The sequence below is a fragment of the Plasmodium relictum genome, assembly GCF_900005765.1.
Source record: "Plasmodium relictum strain SGS1 genome assembly, chromosome: 7".
In the NCBI taxonomy this organism is placed as follows: Eukaryota; Apicomplexa; class Aconoidasida; order Haemosporida; family Plasmodiidae; genus Plasmodium; species Plasmodium relictum.
In genome coordinates this window covers 140,450-163,954 of record NC_041685.1, presented here as the reverse complement: position 1 = coordinate 163,954, position 23,505 = coordinate 140,450, and the positions used below count along the sequence as shown (strand labels likewise).

Sequence of the window (23,505 nt, the reverse complement as noted above, 5' to 3'; positions counted from 1 at the left end):
GATATAATATTCATAGCATTTTTAAAAATAAATACATCTTTATTTCTTTTTTTTATAAAGAATACATTAGGAATACAAAAAATTATTATTTATTTTTAATAAATTTATAAAGTTTTTTATAAATTTTATTATGGTATTAAAAGTGTATTTAATATAAATTAATTTTTTAGTAAATATTTAGATATAAAAAATAAAATAAAATAAAATAAATAAATAACATTTTAAAAAATTAAGAAATTTTTAATTAATAACTTTAAGTATATAAAACTAATAAAATACTATAAGAGAAAAATAATTAGAAGTTTATATACAATAATAATACTCTATGTGGTTCTAATAATAAAAAGACTACTGAAAAATTGCATTAGGTAAATGAATATATTCCTTTATTCATATTATAAAAATTTAATTTAATTTTTTTAATTTTTTTATTTCGTTATTTTTTTTTTTCAAGGATTCTAACTTGGAAAATATAAAACTATGAAAAGTAAAATTTTTGCAACACTTTTTGTAACATGGTCATCTGTTTTAGGTAATTTATGAAAAGCACTTATTTATTATTTATTTATTTATTTTTTCTTTTTCAATCATGTAAAAGTATAAACTTTTTTATTTTATTTTATTCTTTTCTTTTCGCTTATGAAGTAACTGGAAGAGAGCATTTTAATGGATATTTAACCCAAAAATTAAAAATTCTTTTAGAATGTAATTTTATAGCTCATTATTATTTAAAAGGAGTACCTGAAATTGATGTAAGGAAAATAATTTAATAGAAAGAGCTTATTGTAAAAGCTTCATAATTAAAATACTTTATATATAGTGCATAAATTATTTTTATAGAAAACATATGAGAAATTTTTAAACATATATATTTTCCTTAAAAAAAAAAAATACTACTTTATCTTATTATATTTTTTTGCATTATTTTATTTTTTATTTAAAATGTATAATTTTTTCTTAATGTATTAAAAAATATTTTCTTTTTATTATATATATATGATAATAAAAATTTCTAAGTATTTTATTCTAAATATATACTAATTTTATTTTCTACTTACATATGTATAAGGCATGGAATAAATTGAGAAATTAAAATAAAAGTAATTCAAATAACAAGCCTCATATAAATTAACATAAATCTTATTTGAATAATAACAAATAAAATTTGTATGCTATATGTAAAAATAAAATATATACAAATAATAAGTTATATGTTAATAAAAAATTGAAATAATAACCAAATTACTATTATAATTTTCAATAATTTTTTTAATACTTATTATTGCGTATTTCATGTATAAAAAATAGTTTCTTTAATTTTTTAGTCTTTTTTAGATTTTATAAGAGAACCTGAACAGTTCTATTGGTTTGTAGAACATTATTTGTCTGTTCCATTTAAAATAACCCAAAATTTAAAAGATAGAACCAAAAATGGGAAAATAGGAAGTGTAAATAACATTTCAGTTTGTTCAGGCCGTTCATGGGTATCTGAATTTCTCTTAAATTACAAAGAACCAAATATAAGTGAATTGCTCACTTATATGGATAAGAAACAAAAAGAATTTCTTTCACTAAATCATATTAATGGGACACCAGTGGGAAAATATACAGTATTTCCAATTAAAGAATTTCATAAATATTGTATCTTGCCACCTTTAATAAAAACTACTATAAGCGATAATAATAATGAAAGTAAAGAGTTAATTTTTCACTTAAATAGAGAAGAATATAAAATATATTTAAGTGCAATTGGATCACAACTGACAGCTATAAAATATTTATATGTGCAAATTAAAGATGAAAACAGAAAAAAAATATTAAGAAAAATATTAGAAAATGAAAGTGACATATCTATTAGTTGCCCAACCTACAATATAAAATTGCATTATACTAAAGATTGCAGTTCATCAAGAACTATTTTGAAATGTCTTGATAATTATATAAGAAGATCCTGTCAAAGAAAAATAGAAACAAGACATTCTGTCTCTTTATGTGAGCATTTATTTTTTCTTTTTGAAAATATAAAAAATCCTTATTCACAAAACTTTAAGGATTTCTTAAGTGATGGAAGATTAAGTTTAGTAAAACCACAATCGGTATGGAATGTTCCAGTATTTAAGGTATATAAACCAAATGATTTCAAAGACAATTCAAAAAATATAGAAACAGGAGTTTTTAAAATGCTTAATAATAAAAACTTAGTATTTTTGTCTTTTAATGATAAAATTCCAAAAAATCTATATTACGAAGTAGAAATACAACCATTAACTAAATTAAGCTTATATGCATCTAAAATTTCTGGTAATATTTTAATAATTTTATATTAATATCTAAAATATATATATGTATATATATTTATATATATGCACATTATTTTGGGTAGTGCATAAAAATTTTATTTTATTCAGAATTAACCTTTTTTTTTTTTTTAAATTTCTTTATATATAATTTTCTTTTATGTTTAATAATGTACATTATATATATATATATATATATATTTATTTATTTATTTATTTATTTATTTATTTATTTTATTGATTTACATTTTTTAGATAAATTGCTAAGGTTTTTTTATTTATTTAAAAAATTGTCATCACCTATTAGTCCAGTTTCAGGTATTAAGAAATAAAAAGAAAAATATAATAATAAACAAATGTGAAAAAAATAAATATAAATAAATAATTAAAATATTTTTTTAATCAAAATGATTAAAATCCTATATCTCCGATTTTTAAAGTTTATTGTTTTACTTAATAAGCTTATAATTTTTTTTTTTTTTTTTGTTCTTATTCATTTACATTTTATTATTTATATATTATTTCCTTTCAATTTTTTAGTTGAAGAACTAAATCACAATATTAAAGATTTTAATTTTAAGGAAGCTAAAAATGAAGGTAAAATGAATAGAACATATTTATGATATATTTTTTAGTAATGTCACTGTAATTTAATAATAATTCTCTTATCTTTTCTTTATTATATTTTATAATAAAATGAACTAAAAAATATATTTTATTTTATTTTTTAGTGAAATGCCAAAATGTAAAAAAAAGTTTACAGCTAGAATTAGATGTAGAAACAATGAAAGGAATCGTCACAGAAAAAATATGTAAAATTATTGAAAGTCATTCTCTTGCTAAGCAAGTTCATAAAGAAATACCATCAAAACCTCTTATTATACATGATAAAATAGCCAAGAAATTTCGTATTCAGTGTATTGTATTATCTGCTTTTGTAGAAGCATATAACATTGTTAGACAAATTTTAAATTTAGAAAGTATACTATCCTTAACAAGGTATACATCATTGTATTTACATAAGTTTTTTAATAGTGTAACTTCTTTAAAAGGAAACTTTTTGTATAAAAATGCAAATGCACTAAAATATGCAGCTGCATGCAGCAAAGCAGTGTTGCATGTTCCTGCTGTCCTATATAAAAGAAACATATACGTAGCTGAAACATTTTTATCATTATATTTAGGATTATCTAACTTAGTCTCATCTAACCCTTCTAGTCCTTTTTTTGAGTTTGCAATAATGGAATTTCTTGTTACATATTTTAATAAGGGTTCTGAAAAATTTGTTCTTTATCTTATAACTATACTTTCTGTTTTACATCTTAATATATATTATTATGAACAAATTTTTTGTCACTTTAAGGAGCATTTCCCAACTTTAAAGACCAAAATGATTCACCCTGATATAGCAAATCGTGTTCTAGTTAATTTAAAGAGTCTAATAGGAAGTCGTAGATACATGGAAATGTTTAATTTATATAAGCACTTTGAGAGTGATGAAATATTTAATACACAAAAAGGTAAAAAAATTAAAATATAATATTAAAATTTATAAATAAATGAATGATTTATAATACATATTAATTTTTATTCCACAGTTTTCAGTATAATTTACGATTTTCAAAAATATTTTGAGAGTAATAAATCAAAAAAAGAAGCAAAACTGGAAGAAATATCGGAAGTTCCTATTCCTTTAGATACACTTAATGATGGTATTGGTTATAGAGAAGAAGATTTGCTTTATGAGATAGACAAAGAAGAATCTATTGATCCTTTATTAGATGTAGATTTAGACGACACAGAATCAGAAGATGAAATAGAAAATCCAAAAAATAAATCACATTTTTTAGATATCCTTTCAGAGGGACAAGATATATGTGCATACAGTAGGCAAGATAAACAATTAGAATTAATATTATCTCCATATATAGGGAACGTAAGAAGAGATGAAAGTTTAGAATCTAAAACTAGTGAGAAACCTGAAGTAACACTTAAAATGATAAAAGAAAGACAACAACGTTTAGACGAAGAAATGGATCAAATTGAGGAAATTAATGAACCTGAGGTACGAGCTAGTCAGAGTAGAACTCAAAGATTTAGTTCAGAAAGTACTAGTAATACTTCTGAGTCCGAAGATGAAAGTTCGACAACTGAATCAGAAGGAAGTAAAAAAGAAGGTAAAAAAAAACGTCCCAAGAAAAAATCGTGTATACCTGGGTTAGGATTTATAACCTCAAAACTAAAATGTTTTAAAAAAAAGTAATATTAAAAAGAGTTATGAAATATAAAAAAAAAATCTTTAAAAATTACTATATTATAGAAACATACTAATTTTTTTTTCGAAAAAAAAGAAAAGTCACTATTTAAAATTATACTATAAATGAAAAACATCCATTTCTTTATAAATGTGCAAAATATAATTAAATTAAAAAGCTAATTAATTGTGCATATATATATTATTATATAGTTAATATTATTTTAAAATAATAAATTAAAGTATTATTTGTAATTACAATAGAATAAGAAAAATAATAAAAAATAAAGTATTATGTAAAATTTTTTCCAAGTATATTAAATTGGGAATATAGGAGTAGAGTTAAATTTGTATACTTAATAAACATACGTAGAAGCTTATTATTTCTTTTTTATTCTAATTATATAAAAAATATATTTTTTTAAATATAGGAGAATTTTAAATTTCATATTTTCCTTTGTATATTCCAAGACTTTAATTATTACTATTTTTAATAATTCTTTATTAATTTATTTACTTATTTTATTTTATTTTATTTATTTATTTTTTTTTTTATACTTACAATGTATATTTATATTAATGAAGATGAATTATTTCTCTTTCATTTTATATTTTAAATGTAATTTAGTTTACATTATATTTTATATATAACGAGTTACTCATACTAATGTTAAGTAAAAGTTTATATTTAATTTAGGAATAATAAAAGAAAAATAGAATAACCAAATAATTCACTTGAATTTTTTTTTGTCTTTTATTAAGACACGTTTAAACACATTTATATTTATATATATAATATTTATACTGCTTTAACACACAAAATAAATTTTTAAAATCAGAACTTCTCCTAATATATTTTTTAATTATTGAATTTTTTTTTATTATTATATAAAAATTTTAATCACCATAATCACAAATGTTAGTTAAAAAAAAACATGATATTATTAAAAAATAGACAATTTTTTATTAAAAGAAAATAGAAAATATATATTTAAGTATATGTTTAATTTTTTATAAAAATAACTATAATTTTTTGTATAAACTAAGCTTGATAAAAATATATTTTAATATAAATAAATTAATATAAAAAAAAAAAATGGATAGAAAAAATGAAAATACACAGATTTATAATATATATAAATGGGTTTTGAACAAGTTGAAATTTTCTTATAAAGACGAATACAGTATTGATTACTTAATAGATAACAACATTGAAGAAAAAAAAAATATTATAGAAACTTTTATATGTAATGAAAAGGATGAATTACTATTATTTGGTGTAGAAAATAATAAGATGGTGATAGCAAAAGAAGAAAATATAAAATTTGATCAGAAAATAGTGTATTTTTATAAATATTTAAATGATAGTATTAAAAATGATAAAAAAATACTATATGGTATTTTATCTTCAAATATATTAGATACATTAAAGTTAATGCTTAAAAATATAATGTATCCATTATTTATTAATAACAAAATAATATATGAAAGTATTTCGACTGATGAAGTAAGTAAATTTAGAATGGAATTTGATACATACATAAAGGAACTGAATGAATTTATTTTTATATTGGAAGATATTAAAAAGGTTAAGTTAAAAATGAAAAAAGAGCATTGTGAAATAACTGGTGAAAATAATAATGATATAAATAATGAAAGCGATAAAGATATTTCCAGTAAACAATACAATAAAAAAGAGAATGAAATAGAAAATAAGATGCAAAAAAAGAAAAATGAAACAGCTCATCTAACAAAATATTTAAATGTACTAGAAAATTTATTTAATGATATGCAACAAAAAATACAGCAATATAAAGAATCAAATGCCGATGTTGGTCCTTTCATAGAAATACAGTATTGGAGATACAAACACAGATATTTATTATTTATTATTGAAGAATTAAGAAGTAATGAAATTAAAAATATAATAAATAATATAAATATAAATAGCTCAAATAATGAAGAGCAAAAATATACATATACGTTTGATATATTAAACAAGTGGAGAGAGCTAGAAACAAAAATTGAGAATGAATTTAATGAAAGTAAAGATAATATAAAATATTTAGAGAGTATTGAACAATTCATTTTATCATTATACTTATGTAATGTTGAGAATATTATAGATAATATACCTTCTCTTTTAAATTCTATCAAAATGATTTACTTAGTTGCACGTTTTTATAATACACCTAATAAGCTTAATAATTTGTTCATTAAAATTACAAATCAATTAATTATTAAATGTAAAGAAGAAATTTTCTGTGCTAAAAAAAAAAAGAAAAAAAAAAAAAAAATGCAAAAAAATAAGGCAAAATACAAGGAAAAAGAAATTGAATATGAGGATATAAAATCAGAGAAAAATAAAAAGAACTTCGATAATTGTAATGAGCAAACTTACATTAATAATACAAAAAACAATGAAGCAAATTTTAATAAAAATTTAGATATTAATAATGAAGAAGACTATGATGAAATATACAAAAAAGAGAAAAATAATAGTAGATATTTGAGAAATGGAAATGATGATAGTGATGATTGTTTTTATCAAGTAGAGGATGATAGTGATGAGTCTGACGAGCAAGAAAATGAGGATAATAATAATTTCAATAAGTTAAGTGAAAGAAAAGAAAGTAATTACAACATTAAAAATGAAAACACGGGTATTAGAATGGATCAATTAAAAAATAAACAAAATTTGTGGCTATTAGATCCTGATAATTTAATAGAGAAATTTGAATTATGCTTTAAATTACACGACAAATATAAAGAAGAATTTGAAAATTTAAAAGCCTTTTTTGAAAATAATTCTAAAAACAAATCTGTAGATCTAAACACTAAAGTTATATTTTGTAAGATAGAAATATTCTGTAGACGTCTAAAAAAATTAGTAGATTTATTTCTATGCATAAAACAATTTAAAAATTTAAGAAAAATAAAGTTTGAATGCGTACAAAATATAACAACTACATTTAATAAATATATAAAAGAATTTAAATTAAAACACACAGACGATATGCTAAATTACACTGATAATTATTTTGATAGAGATTTTGTTGAATTAAGAGTTTACATATCAGAGTTAGAAAGTGATTTACAAGAAAACATAGTTAATTTACTAAATAATAGCTCAAATATAATGCTCTCTTTTTTTATATTTTTTAAATTTAAAAAATGCTTTATAAGAGACTACCTTATTCATTTTTTACATACCAAATATGATATTTTACTACTTCAATTTTTAGAAATTTTGAATTGTATTAATAATGACTTAGAAAACTATAAAAACAATTTAAATTCAAGCAAAAATGTAAATTATTTAAAAAATATATTTTGGATACTTAGTATTAATTATAAAATTAATCACATAATTAAAATATTTTTAGATGAAAATAGCAATGAAGAAGATAGTAACGATTCGTCTTATTTTGAATTACCACACTTGAACAATTTACACACGAAATTAAACATAAATAATGAAAAAGAAAAATCAAGTAAAATTCATACAAATGAAGATGATATAAACATTAATACTAGAATAGATAATGCTAATAATATAAATGATGAAGTTTTAAAACTACTAGAAGATCATGAAAAAAAGAAAGTATCAGATGATATCAAAATATTGGTATCATCAGAAGAAAATAACAAAGACAATATAAAAGAGCTAGAAAAAAAAAAAAAAAAAAATAATATTCTATTAAAAAGTTATAATGGAAAAGAAGTACTAAAATTATACGTAAAAATTTCCAAGTTTATTGAAGAATTTAAAAACAAATTATTTAAACATTGGTTATCTTACACAAAAAATGTAAATAGTTTAAATGTTACTGTTTTTGTTAAGCACCCTAAAACAAAAAATATTATTGTTAATTTTGATCATAGAATCAAAAGAATAATAAGAGAAGCAAAAATATTTTTGTCTTTCAACTTTGAAATACCAGATGAAATAAGAAATATGATTTCTCAAGAAACTAAAATATACAGTTTTTACTATAAGTTATACAATATATTAATATTAGTAAAAAATATGAAGAGTAATAAAAAAAAAGACATAGAGTTAACTTTAAAAAAATTTTACACTTATATTGACAAATTAATACTACCTTTTTTAGTTAAATACACATGGAATAATTATGCACTTGAAGATTCTATTGATAATTTATATAAAGAATTAAAATATTTTGAGGAAAATATAAAATCTTTATATGATATAATAGATGATCACATTAATTACAATATAAAACTACTTTTTAAAATTCTAGACTATAAAAACGAAAAGTTTATTATAGAAAAACAAAAAAAAAAGTTTAACAAAAGAATTGTTATTTGTAATTCTATTTCTAAAAAAATTCAAATTGCAATTTTTGATGTCCTAAGTAACATACAATATGTTTATGAAAATAAATTAAAAACTAATATTATGAAAGAAGAGATAATTAGTACAAGAAATTTTTATTATGAAATATTTTTATCAACAATTAAAAAAATATATCTTAAAAATATTAAAACTTTAATTAATAAATGGTCCAATTTTGAGAAGGGAAGGGAAAATGAAATAAAAAATGAAATAGAAATTTTGGTATTAGTTCATGAAAATGATATTGTTGTAAATCCATCTATAAAAAGTATTAAGGAAAATATTAAAAAAATTATAAATGTTTCTATAAATAATTTAATCTATATAGATAATTGGATAACTAGTGATGAATTAATAAAACAATTTCATAGAGAAGAAAATAATAAAACTAATGATAAAAAAGAAAATAATAATATTTCTTTAAAGGATAACTATAAAGAGCATACAAACAAAAAAGACATATTTGAAGAATTAATCGATTGCTCTTTTTTCTCTAAAAAAAATATGAAAGAATCAGGAAACATAATAGAAGAATTAGACATGGAAAATGAAAACTGTGTTAGTAATATAAAATTTCATTTTGATTTTTATGAACAAATAAGAGAAGATAAAAATATTGAAAAAGAATTAATAAAGCTAAATGATAAAATATCTGGATTTCAAAACATTGTTGATAATTTTATTAAAAAATTTGAGAAATATAAATATATAATACAGAAATTTGAACTAGAGAAAAAGAAAGATAAAGCAAATAACAATGAAAGCGGTGAAATAGAAAAAAACAGAACTGCATTGAAAAATGCAGTATTAGATGTTGAAAGTTATATGAATGATAAAATTGAAGATCAAGAAAAAGAAAATAATTTGTTTAATTTTACTACAAATGAAGAAGAATTAGAGAATATAAACGTTAATGACAAAATAAATGATAAAGAAGAAAACAATGAGAATGATGAAGAGGATTCTAATAATAGTTCCGATATGGAAAATGAATATGACTATAAACATTATAAAGAAGAAGAAGAGAAAATAAGGCAATATATAAGTATAAAAAAAGAAATAAACAATATAGAGAGTTTCTATGTATTAAATGTATTTAAATTTAATTTAGAAAGCTTTAAAATGTACTTAATAAACATAGTTGAAAATGAAACATTAGAATGTGCAAATAAAATTATAGCACCTGTAAAAAAAAGAAGTGATCTATTAATAAACAAAATGAACAGTTATAAAGTTAAACTGAAAAAGAAAATTATAGATATAGATTCACTTTATTATGTAATTAATATAATAAAAAAAGTACATATTTTTGAATCAACTATTGATATAGAGTTAACCCCTATAAATGAAATGTTAGATATATTGGAATTTTATATGAACAACTTTTTAAAAAAACAAATTGATTCTTTAAGAAATTCTCAGTATGATGATGAAGAAAATTATCAATTAAAATTTATAAATAAGTTGGAAAAAAGGAAGTCATCTAATGAATTATACAAATTAGATGAGTCGTATAATAAAAATTTACTTAATACATTCAATAAATTAAATCTAATGAAAAAAAATTTTATGGCATTGTACAAATTTGAAGTAGAAAAAAAAAATTTAATTCTAACGAAGTTTAAAGAGTTAACATCCTTAACAAAAAAAGTAGAAGATGAAATACAAGAAAAAAAAAATGATATGAAAAATGAATTAATAAATAATATATACACTTTTAAAATAGATATAAAGATATTCAGAGAAAATTTTTTAAAAATGAATTTTAAAAGTGAACATATTAATCCTTTAAATGCCTTCGAATTATTAAAAAGATATAAAGAAGAAATAAGCATGCTGAAAAAAAAATATAACAGTTACTATAAAGGAGAAACAATTTTCGGTTTAAAGCATCAGCCTCATTTTGATTTATTTTTAAGTACAACTGAAATCAATAATTTTTATTCTCTTTATGATCTATATGTTCAATTAAAGGAAAAATTGAATGAATGGAAAAATTTAAAATGGAATGATGGAATAATAAAAATGAAAGAATTAAAAAGTGAAATTATATCCTTTGAAAAAAAGTGTTCTCAACTACCTAAAAATTTAAAAACGATAGTAATTTATAAAAATTTAATAAAAGAAATTTTTTATTTTAAAGAAATAACGCCAGTAGTTGATGAATTAGAAAAAAAGACAATCTTAAAAAGACACTGGACAGAGATAATCAATGTGTTAAAAGAAAAAAAAAAAAAGGATATCAACACGAAAGAAAAAAAAGGGAAAAAAATTTATAATAGCAATGAAAAAATAAATCAGAAAGAAAAGGAAGAAAAAAAAGCACAAGTCAATAATCTAATTCAAAAAATGGAACATTCAAAAGAAACTAAAAATTTAGAACAAACAAAACCGTTAGAAAAAGATAAAAAGTCTGAGAAACAAAATAATTTACAAGATATTAAACTTAAACATAATGAAAATAATCATCAAGAAAGTGAAAATAATCAAGAAAGTGAAAATAAACAAACAAATGAAAATAATCAAACAAATGAAAATAATCAAACAAATGAAAATAATCAAACAAATGAAAATAATCAAACAAATGAAAATAATCAAACAAATGAAAATAAACAAGAAGACTTGAAATTAAATGAAGGAAATACATTATATCATAATAAATATTTTGATAATATTGGTGAAATAGACAAAAAGGAAAATTTTCAAGGTGGATTATTGGATGAAAATGCTTATTTAGATGAGGATGAATATATAAATAATTTAAATAAACTAGATTTAGACAATATGGATTTTTTTATTAAAGATATAATAAATTATCATTTATTAAAAAAGAAAGATGACATATTAGACATTTGTGATAGCGCAGAAAAAGAAGCAAGTATTGAAGAAAAGATAAATGAACAATATAAGATATGGAATGAAACATGTTTTCAATTTAGCAAATGGAAAAATAGAGATTATGCATGCATATTAGTAGGAAGTAAAGTTATTGAAATACAAGAGAGTTTAGAAGAAAGTCAAATTTTATTAAATAACATAAATTCAACAAAATATAGTAAGCCATTTAAAAATAAATTATTATTGCTATTAAATAAATTATCTGATTGTAGTGATATTGTTGAAAGATGGATAAAAGTACAAATGCTATGGTGTTCTATGGAAAGTGTATTTACGAGTGGGGATATAGCAAGACAGATGCCAATTGAATCAAAGAGATTTCATCAGATTGATAAAGACTGGATAAATATAATTAATATAGCTAATGAATCTTCTATTGTAATTGAGTGCTGTCAAAGTAGTATGCTAAAAGAGTTACTTCCAAACATGCAAAAAGGATTAGAAAGTTGCCAAAAATCTTTAGAGTCTTATTTAGAAGGGAAAAGAAGTAAGTTCCCTAGATTTTATTTTGTATCTAATTTAGTATTATTAAAAATATTATCTCAAGGGTCAGATATCAATATAATACAATCAGAATTAATAAAATTATTTGATGCAATAAACTACTTGACAATTAAAACTGTACAAAATAAAAAAAGAATAATATGCATAAATAATAAAGAAAAAGATGATATAGAAACAGTACAGTTAGTAAATCATGTAACTATTGATGGTAATATTGAAAACTGGTTAATTTTATTAGAAAAGGAAATGCAGAAAGCAATAAAAAAAGAATGTAAGTTGGGTGTAGCTAGCTCCTCGCAATTATTCAAAACTCTTAATTTAAAAGAATTTTGCGACAAAAATATAGCTCAAGTTGCATTAATATGCTTGCAGGTTTTGTGGACTAATGATATAGAAAAATGTATAAATAAATATCATGCAGAAAAAAACATACTAAAAGTAACCAACAAAAAAATTAATTATATAATGTCTGAACTAGTAAATATATGTTTATCCGATTTAGGCACCAAATTAAATAGAACCAAATATGAAACTTTAGTTACTATACATGTACATCAAAGAGACTTATTTAGTGATATTTCTACTAAAATAAAAGAGCATAAAATTAAAACATGTACAGATTTTGATTGGTTAAAGCAAACAAGGATATATTATAAAGTGGAAAAAAATATTATTTTAATTAGTATATCAGATGTAGATTTTATATATTCTTATGAATATCTAGGTATAAAAGAAAGATTGTGTATTACTCCTTTGACAGATAGGTGTTATTTAACTTGTGCTCAAGCCTTAGGTTTATGTTATGGAGGAGCACCAGCAGGGCCAGCAGGAACTGGAAAAACAGAAACAGTAAAAGATTTAGGAAGAACTCTAGGTATATATGTAATAGTTACAAACTGTTCAAATCAACATAAATACAAAGATATGGCAAAAATATTCAAAGGATTATGCAGAAGTGGATTATGGGGGTGTTTCGATGAATTTAATAGGATTAATTTAGATGTTTTATCTGTTGTTGCTATGCAAATTGAGTCTATTGTAACTGCAAAAAAGCAGTCGTTAAAATATTTCTTATTTCCTGGGGACTCAAAAGCAATTAATTTAAATCCTTCATCAGCTTATTTTATTACCATGAATCCAGGCTATGCTGGTAGACAATTATTACCAGAAAATTTAAAAATATTTTTTCGATTTATTTCCATGATGGTTCCCGATAGACAAATTATAATAAAAGTTAAATTAGCATCAGTTGGATACTTAGATATTGATAATTTAAGTAACAAATTTAAATCTTTATATAATTTATGCGAAGAGCAGTTATCAAAACAAAAACATTATGATTTTGGTTTAAGAAATATTTTATCTGTTTTACGTACTGCGGGAGACACAAAAAGATCAGCAGGAGCAAATGAAAATGATGAAGAAATGTTGTTAATGCGTACTTTAAGAGATATGAATTTATCAAAATTAATACATGATGATGTACTTTTATTCTTATCTTTATTAAATGACGTTTTTCCGAAATTTCATAATATAACAAAAAAAAGTTATCAATTAATTGAAGAGAATGTATTGCAAATTATTAAGAAAAAAAAATTATGCGCAAAAAATAAATGGATATTAAAAATCTTACAGTTATATGAAACGTCTTTAGTTCGCCATGGTTTCATGTTAGTCGGTAATACTTTGACAGGAAAAACAGAAATATTAAATATTTTAACTTCTGCATTAACTAATATAGGTTCTGTTACAAAAATTATTACTCTAAATCCCAAGGCAATAACTTCTGAACACATGTATGGAGTTAAAGATAACTTAAGTGAAGAATGGACACCAGGTATTTTTGCAAATATATGGGAAAAATATAATAATAATAATTTAAAATATAACACTTGGATAGTATGTGATGGACCTGTTGATGCAATATGGATAGAAAATTTGAATACTGTCTTAGATGATAATAAAATATTAACATTAGCTAATAATGATAGAATTCCTATGACTGATAATACAAAAATAGCTTTCGAAGTGGAGAATTTAAATAATGCTTCTCCTGCTACTGTTAGTAGGACGGGAATTGTATATATTTCTGATAGCGATTTAGGATATAAGCCTTTTATTTATAGTTGGCTACAAAAATTAAAAGACATTAATACCTATGGAGTTTCATTATTCCCAATATTTAACAAATTATTTATGTTTTATTTGGACAAAATTCAAATTTTACATTTTTTAAAGAATAATTGCAAATTTGTAATGGAGATAACAGATTCCATTTTAATTTTGCAAATAATAAATTTATTAAATTCTCTACTAATGCAATATATTAATGCAATTAATAACTTTATATACAATGAAGAAGATTTACATAAAATATTTTTTTTTGATTCTAATGAAAAAAAGTTATTGCCTCAAAGTGAGAAATTTTTGAAGCATCACAATGAAAATAACTATACTGAGAATATTGAAAATGCTATATCTTCAAAAAGTAAAAAAAATGAGGAAGCAGATACAGTAAAAACAAAAGAGCAAATATCAAATTGGGAAAAAAATAAAAGCATGAATCGAATAAATGACACAAAAAATATTACAATACATGACTCTACTAAGAAACAGCTATTAAGTACAGGAAATGTTAGACATGATTTGCAAAACAAAGAAAGAAGTGAAAAGGAAAAAGGAGAAAAAAAAAGAAATGAAGAAATTGAAAAACATGAAGAAAATGAACATAATGAAGAGGAGGAAGATGAAAAAACGGGTACTATAAATAATTTTTCTATCATATATGGAACAAGAAATGAACAAATAAAAGTAGAAGAATGTGAAGAAATAATGTTATATTCCATAGTTTGGGGATTATGTGGTTTACTGGAGTACAAGGATAGATTAAAAGTTCATAATTTTTTATTAAAAAATGTACCCATATTAAAAAATATATTGGATAATAAAAATAATTCAAATGAAAAGGAAAATACAAATATGTCAGAAAATGAGAATGATGTAAAATTGAAAGAAATTGAAAAGAAAGATACAATTAGTGATGAATTAGACGATGAATTTGAAAATGATAATACCTGCTTAATATATGACTTCTATTTTGATATGAAATTAAAAAAATTAACCAAATGGAATGTACCATCATTTAAGATACCAAGAAATATGAATTCTATATCTTCTATATTGATACCAACAATAGAAACTAATAAAATTGAGCATATTATAAAATTGATATCTAATATTCCTATTAAATGCTATAACTTCCATACTTATAAAAGTACTTTGCTTTTAGGTTCTACTGGTTCAGCGAAAACATCTATAGCTTTATTGTATACATCAAAACAAGAAAAAAATACAAAAAGGTTTAATTTTTCAAGTGTCACAACTCCAGAAAAATTTCAGTCATTCATTGAATCGGAATTAGAAAGGAAAACAGGAAAAACATATGGTCCTATTGGAAATACAAAATCCATTATTTTTATTGATGATATGTCTATGCCAAAAATTAATGAATGGGGTGATCAAAGTACACTAGAATTATTACGACAATTAATTGAATTTCAGGGGTTTTACTTTTTAGATAAGGATAAAAGAGGAAATTTTAAAAAAATTATTGATTTAGAATACATAGGTTGCATTAATCATCCGGGATGTGGCAATAACGATATACCAAAAAGATTAAAATCTAAATGGTTCAATGTGAATATTCTTCCTTATAATTTAAATTCCATTAATACTATATATGGAACAGTATTAAGAACCAAATTTAACGCAAAAAAAAACTTTTCTAATGAAATTATTGATAATATTGATAAAATCATTCTATGCACTATTAATTTATTTGGAAAATTAAAAAAGCATCTATTACCTGTTCCTTCGCGTTTTCATTATTTATATACAACAAGAGATTTGGCAAAAATATTTTATTCTATGTTATTATGCCCTTTTGAAACTATTCAAAATAATTTGTATAATTTCTTATGTTTATGGAAACATGAATGTGAAAGGGTTTTAATTGATAAGTTATCACGAATGGAAGATAAAAAATTTTCATTGGATCAATTAAAACTAATTTTTGAGCAATATTATCCTTCTTATAAAGAAATAGCTGAAAAAAATATATATTTTAGTTATTTTTATGTATCAGAAAAGGAACAACAAAATTACATGATTGAAAATGATTTAATAGAAAATATAGGTACAGCACAAAAAAATAGTAATAATAATAATGGAGATTCTAATAAATATATGTCCAATGGAGTAGATAATAAAAATCAATTTGATAAAAATAATTCTCAAAATGAAAATATTGCAAGCAATGAAAAAGTTTTATTTGATGAGAATAACTTACAAAATAAAAATAATGATATAGATAATAAAGAATCGATCACAAATGATGAAAGTAACGATGATAATACTAATAATTTTTCTTTTTCGTGGATGAAGAAAGATTATAAAATTGTTGAAGATTTTGAAAGATTAAGATTCATTGCTTATGAATATATGAAGGAATATAATGTAAATAATGTAAAAAAATTAGATCTAGTTTTTTTTGATGACTCTTTAAAACATCTAATAATTATTAACAGAATTATGCAAACTCCAAATGGGTCAAGTATGCTTGTAGGAGTAGGAGGTTCAGGAAAAAGATCATTAACAAAACTTAGCGTTTTTATAAGTGAGCAAGTATTATTTCAATTAAACATAACTAAAACTTATACAAAAAATTTATTTTTTGAAGATCTAAAAAGTTTATATATATCAGCTGGACAAATGAATAAAAAAACTACGTTTTTGTTAAGTGATAGTGATATAGAAAAAAATGATTTTATATTGGAGCATGTAAACTCTATCCTATCTACTGGTTTGGTATACGGGCTATTTATTAAAGATGAAAAAGAGGCTATATGTGCTGAAATGAAAGAATCTTATTTAAAAGAGATGAATAAATCTAATCAATCGTCGAAAATAAAAGGCGGGAAAAAAAAAAGAAAAAATGATTATAATTTAGATGATATAGAAATGGAAAATGATTCGAAAGATTCACAAGTGAAAAGTGATGAATCATCATTAAGTAGCATTGAAGATGATAGTGACAGCATGGCCAACGAAAAGCACAGAAAAAAAAAAGATGAAAAGGTTGTAAATGACTTTAATGTTTCATCTAATGTAATTTTTGATTATTTATTAGATAATTTTCGCAATAATCTTCACATATTTTTATGTTTTTCTCCAATTCATAAAGAATTTGCACTAAGATATCAGCAGTTTCCATGTATATATAATTGTGTGACTATAAACTGGTTTTTAAAATGGCCTTTAGAAGCTCTTGTTAATGTGTCCACCGCTTACTTAAATAATTTTAATATTGATATAGAAGAAAAATTGAAAAATGATTTCTTTAATTTATTTGCTATTGTGCACAATAAAGTTTCTGAAACATGTGAAAATTACAAAGAACGAATGAGAAGAAATACTTATGTTACTCCTAAATCATATTTATCTTTTATTGATTTGTTCAAGCAAATGTATGTAAAAAAATATGAAGAAATAAAATTTTTAAAAGAAAGTGTAGATATAGGTTTGAAAAAATTGAACGAAGCAGCTATGGATGTTCAAAAAATGAGAGAAAGTCTAACATCAGAAGAAGAAAAATTAAAAGAATCTGATGAACAAACTAATATATTACTGGAAAAAGTAAAAAATGAATCTCTAAAAGCAGAAAAGCAAAGTATTGAGGTTTCTAAATTTAGAGACAAGTGTATAAAGGAGAAGGATGCTATCCTAAAGGAACAAGAAGAAGCAGATAAAGATTTAAAGGCAGCATTACCATATTTACATGAAGCAGAAGAAGCAATTAAAAGTATAACAGCAAAGGATATAACAGAATTAAAAAGTATGAAGACTCCATCCGACATTATAAGAATTGTTTTTGACGGTGTATTAATATTATTACAAGGAAAGTTAAAAGAACCAAAAATTGAAGTTAAATATGTAAATAAACAACATGTGGAATTTATACACGACTCTTTTGATGAATATGCTAAACCATTAATGGCAGATATTAGATTTTTAAATTTGTTGTTTGATTTTTCTAAGAATGAAAAGGATAATATTAATGAAGAAACTATTGAACTGTTGAAACCTTATATTGATTCTAATTTTTTTAAGACACAAATAGCAAAAAAAGCTTCAGTTGCAGCAGAGGGACTATGCAAGTGGGTAGGTGCTATGGCTATGTATCACCAAGCATCAAAAATTGTGAAACCAAAAATGAGTTATTTAAAAATTCAAACAGGAAGGTTAGAGGATGCATTAAAACAATTAGCAGAAGCAGAAGACTCTCTATTAAAAGCGCAACTGTTTGTCGATAATCTAAATTTAGATATAGAAAATATGTTTAAAAAAAAAAAAACTTTAGAAGAAACAGCCTTAAAAACAAAGCAAAGGATTGAGCAAGCCAACAAATTAATTAATGGACTAGCTAGTGAAAAGGAAAGATGGACGGAAGATTCCAATAATTTTTCTAATATTAAAAAAAAGATCGTTGGAGATGTTTTTATTTGTTCTTCTTTTATTTCATACTGTGGTATGTTCAACACAGAATTTAGAAATTTTCTAATGAATGATGTTTTTTATAACTATACAAAAAATATAAAAAATATACCTGTCTCATCTAATATTGACGTAATAAAATATGTATTATCCTCTGACGATACAAAAATATGTGACTGGAGTGTTCAAAAATTACCTGATGATAAATTAAGCATAGAAAATGCATTAATATGTGAGAACACCAACAAATACGTTTTACTTATAGATCCTCAATGCCAAGCAAGTAATTGGATAAAAAATAAAGAGTTTCAAAATGATTTGTCAAATCAGAGATGCATCACTACTTTCAGTAGTAGTAAATTTAAGGATAATTTAGAATTTTGTTTAAGTGAAGGAAAAGCATTATTAATTGAAAATGTAGAAGAGTATATTGATCCTATATTAGATTCTGTTTTAGAAAAACAAATTATAAAGAAAGGAAAAAAAAATTACATATTAATAGAAAATAATTTAATTAATTTTGACGAAAACTTTAATTTATTTATGACTACCAATTTGCCTAATCCCAATTATAGCCCTGAAATTTATGCTAAATGTTGCGTTATTGATTTTACTGTAACTGTTAAAGGATTAGAAGATCAATTATTGGGTAGAGTATTAACAGAAGAACAAAAACATTTGGAAATATCATTAAAGAATATCATGATAGAACTCAAAGATAATACCAAATCGTTGCAAGATTTAGATAAACAATTATTATATAAATTAAATACTAGTAGTTCTAATCTAATAGAAGATGAAGAGTTAATAGAAGTTTTAAATAACACAAAGTTACTATCAAAAGAATTAGAAACCAAATTAAAGGATAGTAATGAAAAAAAGAAAGAAATTAATGAAAAGAGAGAACAATATAGAAGTGTTGCGTTAAGAGGAAGTATATTATATTTTTGTATTGTAGATATAACCAATGTAAATTATATATATAACACATCACTACATCAATTTCTTGAACAGTTTGATTTAGCAATAAAGAGAGCGGAAAAAGGACAACATATAAAAAAAAGGGTTGAGTCAATTTTATCTACTTTAACTAACTTAATAATTAGCTACATGGAAAGATGTTTATTTGATCAACATAAAATAATCTTTAAATTATTAATATCTTTAAAAATATTATTATATGATAATGTAATAAGTAATAAGGATATTAGTTTTTTTTTAAATCCTCTTTCTCATTATAATCCATCAAACGATATAAATAGAGAATTATTAAACAGCAATTTATTAAATGATCACACAGATTGTTTAAAAACAAAAAAGAAAAAAGAAAATATAATGAATGATACTATAAGTTCTTACTTGAATGAAACTGAAAAAATGAACTCTAATGAAAGTGAAAGAAATGCAAATCAAACAAATGCTGCATCTACAACTAATAGTACTAATAGGAATTATAATATTACCAATATAAACATGGATAATAATGTTAATAATAAGAATAAAATAGATTTACATAAAAAAGGTGGTAAAGGAAAAGTAATTTCCGCAAAATGGTTATTTAAAAATGAAAAATTATATAAAAATATTGTTTCTTTATCTAATCACTCTTTTGGAAATGATAAAAATAATCGTTTTTTTTATGATATATTAAATGTTATACAATTAAATGAGAATACATGGAAAAATTATTATGATGTATTAGATATAGAAAATAGAAGCATCCCTTACTATAATGAGCGCTTAGATGTAAATAGTAAAATATGCTCTTTTATTAAGCTATGTTTAATTAGGTGTTTAAGAGAAGATAGAACCATATTATGCGCAAATAAATTTGTAGATGAAGTTTTAAATAGAAATAGTGATACTATAAAGCATGAAACTTTAGAAAATATATTTTCTGAATCAAGTAATAGAAAACCTTTTCTATTTTTGTTATCTTTGGCTAGTGATCCTACGAATATGATAGATGATTTTGCAAAAAAATTTAAAAAATATCCTACAGATAAGATTTCTATGGGAGAGGGACAAGAAATTTTGGCAAAAGAAAAATTAAAAAATGCACTTATAAGTGGTAATTGGTTAATATTACAAAATTGCCATTTAAATAAAAATTTTATAATTGAAGTTTATAACATGTTAAAAAAATTAAATGATATTGAAGAAGATTTCCGTTTATTTTTAACATCAGAACCAGATGACGAGTTTCCTATTTGTATTTTACACGGAAGCATTAAGATATCTACGTCTTTAAGCAGTGGAATTAAAAATAATATGAGAAAAATATATAAGGATATAATAAAGGAAGATATATTAGATAAAATTGATGATGAAAAGTATAGGAAAATTATTTATTCTTTATCTTATCTCCACTGTGTTTTGTGTGAAAGAAAAAAGTTTGGTCCTTTAGGTTGGTGTGTTCCTTATGAATTTAGCATTACTGATTTATTTGCTTCTTTTTTATTTATTGAAAAACATTTATATTCCACTTTATTAGTAAATAGACCAATTGATTGGGAGTCTATTCATTATATGTTAGCAGAAGTTCAATATGGAGGAAAAGTAACAGATGATTTAGATCGTGAATTATTATTGACATACATTCAATATTATTTTAGTGAAGATTTGTTTAAGCCTAAAAATGAAATAAGTTCTGAATATTTGAATACTCCTAAATTTTTTGAAATTACCAATTTTAAAAATTTTATCGAAAAATTGCCCAATATTGATACTCCTTCCGCTTTAGGTTTACATAATAATGCTGAAATAACTTATCGAGTTAATGAATCAAGACAGGTTTTAAATTCAATTTTAGAAATTCAACCAAGAGATGTAGATCAAGGGGAGGAAAAAAGTATGGAGACTGTAGTGAAAGAAATTGTTTCAGGAATATTAAAAATTTTACCAGCAGAAATAAATTTAGAAGAAATAAAAAAAATAATATATAGAAAAAATAAAAATCAGCAACCAATTATTCAGGGAAACCAGCAATTAAATACAACTAAAAATTTTTCTACTTTAGAGAACAATTCATATAAAAATAAAAATAAGGATAATAATGATGCATGTGATAATATTTTACAAAGAAATGCCTTACCAAATAATACAATTGGTTATAATAATAATACTGTAAAAAATATTCAGGGTGATAATAAAAATAAAAATGTTTGCATAGCAAAGGAAAATGAATTTTTAAATGATATAGATATAACTTATTGGGAATGCAATAATGATGATGACAAACAGGTACAGTATAATTTTTCTCCTTTACAAGTATTTTTTTTACAGGAAATGGAAAGAATTAAAAAAGTTATTGATTTAGTTAAAATGAATTTAAATGATATAATAAGTGCAATAGATGGTTCAAAAATAATGACATCTGATTTACAAAATGATACAAAATATATATACTCTCAATGTGTTCCAAAAAAATGGATTTATGATGCTAGTGAAACGGAAATATCTTGGGTATGCCACAATTTAAATCAGTGGTTAAATATTCTTAATTTAAGATATGAGCAAATAATGAATTATATTCATAGTGGTAAATTAAAATCTTATTGGCTACCTGGATTTTTTAATCCTCAGGGTTTTTTAACTAGTATGAAACAAGAAATTACAAGATTAAACAAAAAAGATCAGCTCTCTTTAGATGAAGTAGTATTATATGCTGACATAAAAAATTATGATTTAGAGAAAGTAAAAGAATTTCCTGAACATGGATTTAATATACATGGTCTTTTTATTGAGGGATCTAAATGGAATTGGCAAGAAGGAAAATTGGAAGAAAGTTCACCAAAAGTTTTATGCGAAAATATGCCTGTCATTCATATCACTGTTGTATCAAATAAAGATAAAAAAGTGAAATTTATTGAAAATAATAAACACATGTTTTATAACTGCCCAGTATATAAATATAATGTTAGAACTGATAAATATTTTATTTTTAGAATACATTTAAAAACCGACATTGATCCTTCTATTTGGAAATTAAGAGGAACTTCTTTATTATGTTCGAAAGATTAAAAAAAAAAAAATTTTCTTGATGGTATACAAGCTTATTATCATACCTATTATATTTAAAAACTTGCTTTTTTTAAAACGAACTTTCATCCGTTCTTATATTTTTACAGATAAATATTTAATCCCATTTTTCGAACAGAAATTTTTTATTATTATTTTAATTATGGTTTTTTCTAATTTTTTTTTGTTACTTTTTTTTTTGTAAAAAAATTTTTTTCTTAAAAAAATAAATGAATTTCCTTTATTTTTTATTTATATATTTAATATGAATTCATAAATTCATGTCTATTTATAATTCAAAAACATTTAAATACATAATAAAAAAAGAAAAATTTAAATGTATTAATGTATAATAGCATAAAATATGCCAAAACACAAAAAAATTTTGATAAAAAAATAATTGATTGTATTCTAATGTATTATAATGGTATTATCTTAATAAAAATGGTATCTATGATAATTTTTCTAGAGATTATTTTTATTGATAAATTTATCTTTTTGTATACTAATTATTCTTATAAAATATGTACAAATCTTTTATATTTAGTTCTATGAGTATATTATTTATATCAATTTCGTTTTTAACATTCAAAAATTGTTTAGTGTTTAAAAATTATTAA

The 23,505-nt window shown here is 22.1% G+C and overlaps 2 protein-coding genes across 2 annotated transcripts; both read left to right on the top strand.

Annotated features, from left to right (window-relative positions):
• Positions 1-480: 480 nt before the first annotated feature.
• RhopH3 (high molecular weight rhoptry protein 3, putative) lies at positions 481-4,560 on the top strand (the record flags this gene model as incomplete). The annotated part of the gene is made up of 7 exons (XM_028675706.1): positions 481-532; positions 646-752; positions 1,326-2,301; positions 2,553-2,615; positions 2,838-2,894; positions 3,029-3,817; positions 3,896-4,560. 7 exons carry the CDS (start codon positions 481-483, stop codon positions 4,558-4,560), a joined length of 2,709 nt encoding a protein of 902 aa, XP_028532268.1.
• Positions 4,561-5,647: 1,087 nt separating this feature from the next.
• Positions 5,648-22,888, top strand: PRELSG_0702500 (dynein heavy chain, putative; the record flags this gene model as incomplete). Its single annotated transcript, XM_028675705.1, has 1 exon — positions 5,648-22,888. One exon carries the CDS (start codon positions 5,648-5,650, stop codon positions 22,886-22,888), a length of 17,241 nt encoding a protein of 5,746 aa, XP_028532267.1.
• Positions 22,889-23,505: the final 617 nt, after the last annotated feature.